Consider the following 9,286-nt stretch of genomic DNA (forward strand, 5'->3'; position numbering starts at 1 on the left):
TGATCAACAACGATTACATCACAGTATCAGAGCACCCATCCACATCTCTGACCCCTTGTTAATAAGGGCCACATCTTTATGCTGACCATTTACCCACACAAAAACGTTCCTTTAGATCTATAGATGATTGCAAAAGTGATTGTAGATCATACTGAGACGCCATCAGTAGCGCAACAGAGATTTTGATTTTAAAGAATGGACAACATTTGGTTGCAGTGGTTACATAACCCCAGAGGCTCTTCTAAAGGCTTACTGTGTCTCTCCCCTCCCTTATTTTAGAAAGGCGCCTTCTCGCTCTAATGTAGCTTTTGATGGGAAACACAGAGCTCTGCTTAATGGCCCAGAAAACGGATTTCAAGTACCCCAGATAAATGTAACATTTCATGCTCTTCAAGGTTATTTTTAGCAGGGCCAGATTTAGTGATAATAGAGCTTCCATGCATTTAAGTGCTGTCATTTAGACGACCTCTCTCCATTTATGTACGCCAGCACTGACATCACGACAGAAGACTAAGGTACGCTGGTCCCACGCTAGATTTGTCTTTTTTCTCTATTTGTTACTTGCAAAATGTAGCCTCCATCACGTATACTGTAGCTCCAGAGGAATGCAGTCTGCTCGTATTTGATCAAATACTGACTAAAGATGTGTGAAATTCTAGATGGCTGCCTGCCTGGCACACTTCAATTCTGTGATGATATCTGTTGAGTTAGTAATTAGATAGGTCACTTTTGAGCATGAGGCTGGGGGTGGACCATCTGACTGTAGTCTGGCACACAAAAGGGCTGTCCCAGTCCAACAGAACGCTAAAGAGAGGACAGCATTGCTCTGCCGGTAGCCGTAGTGAGCTCTAATGTCCAAAAGAAAGGGTGGAATGCAACCATTTCCCTGACATAGAAAGTGCACACCACCTGGTTCTCAGGGCCTATTTTTTAGTTTTAACTTTTAGACCCATCTGTTAAATCTAACCACTAGTAAACCGACTATGTCCTGTCTGTGTTCAGTAGTCAAGCTCACTAGAAATCAACTATCTGGACACCAAGCTGTGTTTCACCTGCTGCAAATTTGAAGGTGAACGGTACTTTCGACACATTCAGGTGATGTTACAAATTACAAAGTTTTTACTGATCTGATAAACACATGAAATCAATAAGACACTAGCATGTGAAATTATGGCACTTTCCTCCTTGCCATAATTTTAGTTTCATTAGTTTTTTGTTTTGTTTTTTTCTTTCTGTGTTTGCTTTTTTCTAGGAAACCATCAATAATAATCCAGGTACTGAACACACACATATATACACACAAACACCAAAACAACATCATAAAACTCATGCCCTGATGTGTATAAAAATATACATTTCCATACAGCATTGCATAAGAAAAATAACCGCTGCAACCCTGAACAAACTGAATTTATGGCATCCCCTTGAGTACATTGTAATGGAGATACATTACTGAATGGTAGAGATTTGCTGAAAAAAAACTGATATTTGCTAAGTGTCGTGTATTACGTTGGTTGGGTTATTTATTTTTTCATTTTTTTATAAGTGGGCACAGTGTTACAGGTCACTGAACCCCACTCCTGACATAAGTGAGTGGTATATAAACAAATGGTCTCTCTCGCACACACAACCACAAACAATCAGGCGTATCGCACAATCGTGCAAAAAAAGACTGGAGAATTGTTTCACAGTGTCCAGACTGTGAAATAACTCCACATAAAAGTCCATCATGTTTCGTACAGGTCACTAAGAGTTTTGAGGTTAGTCAGAGGGCACCTGGACGGCTCTCAAGGCCAACTTTGAAAACTTGTACTACGATGTAAAAGCACATCCTAGAAAACAGTACAATTGATTTTAAGTGTTAAAACACCCTCTTCTCACTAACCTATTCTCAGTCTGTTTTTATTACATTAAAGTCACAAAGTAAAATTAGCTCTGTTGATGGCCTCATTGTGATTGTAGCTCTATCAATGAACGTTGCACTTTCATTCATTATTGCAGAAGAGAAAAGGTAAGGCCAAAATTAAGATACTTTGCCCCAAATGAGGGGTCATCAAAGAACAGCTGTGACATTTCACACACTCTCAATAAACACAAGGCTTTGTTATGGTCATATTTCAAGCTCCACCAATATCTGTGCATATAAAATATTTCTACAACTAATTCATTAGCATTTAGTGATGTTTTTTTTGTGCCATTTTGAAAAGCATAGTGTTTCTCTGTGTCGTCCTTTTTTTTTTTTCTTTTTTTTTTTTTTTGGTTGTACAGCAAAATATAAATCCATTTCAACATTTTTTCAAGGTCTTTTTGGCTGAATCTTAACTTTAGTACTTTCTGTCCCATTTTGGCCTAGTTATCTGATCTTTTAATAAGCCTTCATGCAGATCTATTTACACAATAGCCTGCCCCTAACATTGATCCCTGATCCGATGGACTAATTTTACAGTCTACACACTCAGTTATATCTAATAATCACCCAGATAATTTTTCTGTACAGACCCAGAAGCATGTATCTTATTTAAGCGTTGATGTCTCAGTTGGCTTTTTGCAAAACTGTCTTGAAAGATGTTGCCTGACGTTAAATTTAAAGCGTTGTGGCTGGCACCTCATTTCGCACTCAGACCTTCATTAACCCAGCATTTCGCACTAAAACCAAAATGTGTGCTCAATGGATTCCAGAAGAAAAAAAAAGTGTGAAAATATGATTTGCTTTACAACTTTGTGGCAGAAGATATTTCACTGTCATTAGGGACGTTAGATAATAATAAACCAATTCAGCATGTCTAAACAAATTGGATTTTTCCCAGGGATTTTTACATCTATTATATTGAATTTCACTGCAAATGACAACAAATAAATTCGGCTTAAATGAAAGAGGTCATTTTTGATAAAATTAGCTGGAAAGCGACAGACGCTCATGGGACCGTGTTTTCTCTCTGTCATTCATACATTTTTAAGTGAACACAGATTTAAGTGTTTCAGGCGAGTTTGCAAGGGAATAGCCTCATTGTACCTACTGCTGTCCGTGGTGCTGAAATAAATCCGTATAGCATGAACATGTACATGAAAGCGGTCTTCACACAAATTTGGTCAGATTTGTAATAATTTTGTTTACAAAATATTATATATAATTTTAAATTGATATACCTTTCTATATATATATATATATTTAGATTAGATATATGTGACCTTGGACCAAAAAAACAGTCATAAGTATAATTTTTTGCTCCAGGGTCACATATAATATATCGATTTGTGTCACTGGGTCTGTACTACACATCTCAGAATATCAGGATTATTCAGGTCATGTTCAGTTTGAACTGTCTTATGTCTGATACAACTTGAAAATTTGTGCATGGAGGTTTGCTATGCATTAAATACGTCTAATTATATATTGCAGGTTGTCATCTTGGATCGCAACACCTACTGCACAACCAGCAATGTTTGACTGGGATCCCATCAAGGAAGTACATCATATCATTGACACTGACACCGTACAAACTAATTATGTGAGACCTATACATCGCTCGATGTCCTTGGCCGCAAGGAAAAGTTGGACGGCACGCATCCACAGCAGGCTAGCCACAGGGATTTCTGGATGTCCGGATTTCTGTAAGCGTATATGATTGGGTTTATGACCGAGTTGCATGTTGCCGGCAGCACTGTTGCATACGTGTAGATCATCGGGTAGCGGGAGTCTGCCACAATCGAATACATGGCGAAAGGCATCCAACATGCAGCAAAGGTGCAGAGGATGACGGAGAGCGTGGATACACCTTTTGTGGTGGAAATGGCCATGAATTGGTGCTGAACAGCGATTTGCTGCGCATGGCGGAAGGCAATCTTACAGATCTGTAGGTAAAGCTGCATCATGAGGGCAAACACCAGCAAGAACGTCACAGCGAGTACCACAGCATTGTTCTTGGTGACTGGCCGGCAGATACTGCAGCTGGTCTCATCTCGGAGGCAGTTCCAGCCGAGCACTGGCAGTAGGCCCAGGATGATGCACACCAGCCAAATGAGAACCACCATGACATAGGTGAATGTCACCATGCGCTCCGTGTGATAGGTCAGAGCGTTGTAGAGGGACAAGTAGCGATCCACTGTGATGGCCAGGATGTTGAGCACAGATGCAGAGAAGGCGGCAATCAGCAAGCCAACGGAGATCAGAGTTACAAACTCCATGTTCAGCATATAGATGAAGATGAAGTTGAGAATGAGGCCGAGTCCTGCGAGCAGGTCAGCAAACGCGAGGCTCCCTATCAGAATAAACATGGGGGCTCTCAAGGTGGGCGTGTAGAACAGGATGGCGATCACGATTGCATTCTCGCAGGAGATGAGCGTGCCCGTCACACACAGCGCAATGTCCCACGGGCTAACGGGAAGCGGCCTCAGCTCTGCCGTTCGCACCGGTGATGAGTTACGCACATCCAGGAGATTCCACGTGCCCGCCGTGGAGAGGGAAGAGGTGTTTTGAAGTTGGTTGCTCATTGTTGCTGCAAGAGAGTGAATCATAGCTGATGGTGGGGTGGGGAGGAGGGTGGTTGAAAGAGAGAGAGAGGGGTGCGGTAGTGAAGATAAAAGAGAATGTGTATGTCAGTGGAAAGGCAGTGGGAATAGAGTATCTGTCAAAAGAAATATGCCTGAAGCCCCCAAACCTGACAAAACAGTCTCTTATTTTTTGGCAGTCAAGAATTAAATTATTAGTTTAAGTAGGATATGTATTTAACAATTTTGTCATTAGCTATAATTTTCAGATAGCTGGTAAAGTGTTGATTTGTGGTTAATCAGAAATTGAATAGTCGTGGAGCACTTAATAAGCACATTTTGAAGCAGCAAAACAATGTAGCAAATTGCATTCAGACTAGCTGTAAATACACAATATTTTGGCTTAGTTTACTAATGCATGTGCATTTCACCTCAAAAAGGCTATTAATTAAGCACCAGTCCCGACAAAAAGCACGCACTTCACTTTGCTTCTATTTTTAGTAATTGTCTAAAAATAAGACGCGCCACCTCAGTGCACGGGTCTCTTCTGAAGGCATCGTTTATATGCCTCCAGAATCTACAATGATGCGCTTTAGCCTGACGCCATAGAAGCAGACACATTTTATCTCATTCATTCATAAATTTCCACCTCACAGACCTAGCTATATATAAACTGACCAAAAAAAGACTGCAAAGGACTCGGAGAGGTCACGCCTCCGGCAATTCGTTCAAATAGACCCGTGTCAGTTGAAAAACAATCATCTCAATTTAATGACACGTTTAACTAAGGCATTGTCTCACAAAAGGGAACACAATTGCGCATCAGTGGACGGTACCTCAGTGCCATGAAGCTGCAATGCCTTTTCTCCCCCGAGCTCGCGCGCAGTCCGTGCCTGTCATACGAGAGGAGATGGAGGACCCGGAAAGAGACGGAGAACAACATAAAAGAACTAAAATGTCATTTGTTTCGCGCAGTTGAGTAAAACAGTCATCTTTGGCGGGTTAAGTCCCGTGGAAAGGCGAGGTGCTCCTCGGTTAGCATGGCTAACACTGTTGGTAGGACGATAGCGCTGCCTCGCTTGATATTCCCCCCGCTGGACCTCAACGATGATTCTCCCCTCTGACGTCAAGAGTCCTCACACGAGTCTGTGAGATGCTGTGGACGGAATATTAATCATAAAACACGCTCAGACAACACGAATCCAACTATAAGGTACAAGAGACGTGCGCGTCTCACTCGTGTCGTGTCGTTCCTCACGGTACCGGACCCAGTGTCGCCGGCCGCTGCCGCGCTTTGCGCAAAACAACACGATTCTTTCTTCTTTTTTTGTTTGATTACCCACAACAGCAAACTGTCCTGCTTACACAAAGCAAGACGGCCACTGTCACTTGTTTTATGTCTACTTTTCGCGTCTTTATTGTTACATCTCACGTGTCCCTTTTAAGACATTCATGGGTCTTCTACGTGATATTACGCAAAACATGGACACCCGAAAATCCTATAAAAATATCTAAAATCGTGATAATTATCTAGTATATCGAACTGTATATCTAATGTAATATTTATTTAGTTTTTAAGACCGATTGTAAGTGATGAAAGGTGTGTGTTTCATTCAAGAGCTGGTTGAGTGCTCGGTGGCGCGTGCGTCTCCCACTAATACTTCCAATAGCAGATGTCTTAGGCTCTTTATTGTTGGAAAGTCACATTTCCTTCAGTTGTGCATCTGCTAGCAAATACTGGCAGACGATCATGAGAGTTTTGTAGCAGTATATAGCATTCAGATTTTACCTGCTGTGACACTTGGGACTGCTCTGATATCTCACAAAAAGCCTGTACACAATTTGCAAAACAAAAAAAAATGGACAATGAGCTGTATAGGTTCAAACGAGCAATGCTCTGAAATTGGGTTTTGTTTGTGTACTGAAAATAGAGACAGAGAGAAGGGAGGACAGTGAACTGTTTAAAGGAATGCTGCTTTTTTTTCATTGCATTTTCCCTGACGGAAAATCTTATGAATAAGTAGCCATGATCAGAATTACAATAAGTCTTAACATTGCTTGAACATTGGCCCAGAAATGGCTATTCATTGATGGGAGCTCCCACCAATCATCTTCACTTTCACTCCCCCATTCATCTTCTGTGCACAGCATTGTGGGTAAGCTATTACATCATCACACTCTCATCCCTTTCTCAAAAGTTTGCATGCACTGTTACAGCAATAATCTCCAACACAATCCTACATTATCACATTTGTGCGTCTGCACATATAACTTGAAAAGCATGTTTAAAAGTCTTTGATGCACAATGACATTTGGAAATGCAGTTACACACAACTAATGAGGTAAAATGTTGTTAGCTGAATAAACACAGAACTATTTATTAAAATCCGCTCATTTAAATTAATTTATTACCCCACAGCTTTGTTCTTGTATGTTTCTTAGCTCTGTTTATCTTAGTGTTATGCAGCTATAGACCATCTAAGTGAACAAGTGCATGTCAATCTAGTGTTTAAGTTGTCCTGAGATACTGTATTGATGATTAAATAAATGCATTGCAATTCCTCCATTCAGCTTAGAAGTCTATTACTGAACTCACGTCGACCACGCAAAACCTGCTGACGCTTCCCAAACGCTGGAACTTGCTCGTCAGCAGATGCTGTAGCATTGTGTGCATGAGTATGTGTGTGCATGTGACTGCCTCATCAAATGTATTTATCTGCTGTGAGCAAGCCTGTGTACTTCTGTTCACTGTCTGTTTGACAGCAGCAGCTTAAACACTCTCATATGAAGCTTTTATTTACTGTGGTTTTCTCAGTCCCTGTCTTCTCCAATTTAAAATGGTTTTCATTCTCCAGCAAGAGAGGCTCTTTAATGCAGCACTCTGTTTCGTTCCGGCTTCTTTCTGCTGCCTTTTTTGTGTGCCTTTTGAGTAAGTGGAGCAAACTACACCACCACTAAGTAAAAAAATAAATAAATAAGAGAGAGCGAGAGAGAGAGAAATGGTACAATTGTTGAAGTTTACACATTTTGAAGGCAATTGTGCAGTACTCATGGTTTAGGTTTTAATACTCAAAATCAATGTGAGTGAGAATCATTTTAGCATAACCAGAGTCTCCTGTGCCAGCTGGATTTGTGTACAGAGCTATAATAAGTGCAGCCTATTATGACCTTTAGTAGTCTCTTACGAATCTTTGTTACTGATTTCTAGATTCAGTCTGTTTGGTGGTTTGCAGTTTTTGTTTTACTGTTACACTGGGCTAAGCAATGGCACTGCCATTTTCACAAGATAATATAATCTCAATTCAGTAATCAACATTATAGTTTGGAGTCTGTGATGCAAAACTATTGATGGCTGATTAGAAAGTTGAGTTATATAAGAATGACTGAGAAATGTCATAATTTAGCTTAGTTGATACAAAATGCTGCAATTAAAAGGTTTGTAATGGTGTATTGATTGAATAATAGCAGTTAATTGAAGTGCATATTGATTTATGGATGGGTTATGGAGTAATCCTGGGTGAATTTTGTCTAAAACATTACATGCAAGAAAGGTGGAAAGAAAGCTGGAGAACTGCTTCCACTCAGGCTTTTCGGCAGCCGTCATCTTCAGAAGGTGACAGTCTGCTAGATAGAGGCTCTATCTTTTTTCCTCCTAATTTGCCCTTTTTTGTGTCCCTTTAACTTCATTTTTCCTTCATCTCTGTGTGTCAAACTATAATCGTTTCCCGTTTCAGAGAAAAGTGAAAGTGCGGCAGACAGAGGAAGAGCAAAGATGAGAATTTAATTAAATTTCACACTATGAGAAAACCCTTTAACCTCAAGGACGATTTAAATGCTTGACCCTTAAACCTCAGACCTAAAAAGTTTTTAAAGTTGTGATAAAACAACAAGTAGCTATGGGTCTTTTTTCTATATTGTGACGTACATCTGAGTGGAACAGATTATCGATGAAGCAAAGGTGTGAAAAGTGGATGGGGACTTGGTTCTAAGAGTTGACTGGATTTTGAGATGTGGAGACAGATGAACGCAAGCCTGCAGGATGGGGTTTACCTGCATATGTCAAGAGGTCTGTCATTTTACCAGAAGGTTATGACATTTTGAAGTCAACAGATTAAATAAGTAAAAAAAAAAGGAAAATGAAACATGATTTGTTCACCAAAAGATCTATAATACATATTATAATTATGTCAATTTTCATTTCATGCCATTTTAAACACTATTTTGTGTATGTGTGTGTGTGTGTGTGATGTCTATTAATATCTGCCTAAAGCTGGAGCTGGTGATACCAAGGGTCTAACTGGATCAGTTTTTCCATCTAATAATGGCAGCATTATACCTGTAGGCACAGATTGCGGTTTATCACTCCACTTTCTTTTTCCAGCCAGTCTTTCTTGCTTTTGTCAAGATCCCTTCTTCACTCGATGGGGGATTAGTCTGCAGCAGTTAATTCGTGCACAGTGGGGTTCTGGCTGGCTTGCGTGAGCAGCAGTTGCCCATGTGTGAAGAGGAATCCCAAGAGGGTCAGAGACAAGTGTTAGCATCAGGGAAGACTTTTACATAGCTTTCTCCCACAGTCTCTCTGACTGATGATGAGAACATGTCATTTCATATTAGCCCTAAGAGGGAGACAGCAGGGGTTTGGGCGTTTGTGTATTTATGGATTGTGTGAAGATGAGAGAGGAAGGCAGGAGATGTGTGAAAATACGAGGTCAAATGAGGCAAAGGCCAGCCAGAAAGAAGGGATAGTAGGGAGTAGATTAAGTGATTTAGAATTCTTCTTTATTTATTTAAACATTAT

The 9,286-nt window shown here is 40.4% G+C and overlaps 1 protein-coding gene across 1 annotated transcript in view; it reads right to left on the minus strand.

Annotated features, from left to right (window-relative positions):
• Window positions 1-4,515, minus strand: part of LOC128017590 (G-protein coupled receptor 12-like) — a 4,702-nt gene extending 187 nt beyond the window's left edge. The window contains exon 1 of the mRNA XM_052603034.1: window positions 1-4,515. This exon is cut by the window's left edge and continues 187 nt beyond it. Within this exon, the coding sequence (XP_052458994.1) occupies window positions 3,517-4,515 (999 nt within the window). The 3' untranslated portion in view covers window positions 1-3,516.
• Window positions 4,516-9,286: the final 4,771 nt, after the last annotated feature.

Source organism: Carassius gibelio, chromosome A7, assembly GCF_023724105.1.
Source record: "Carassius gibelio isolate Cgi1373 ecotype wild population from Czech Republic chromosome A7, carGib1.2-hapl.c, whole genome shotgun sequence".
NCBI classification, from domain to species: Eukaryota; Metazoa; Chordata; class Actinopteri; order Cypriniformes; family Cyprinidae; genus Carassius; species Carassius gibelio.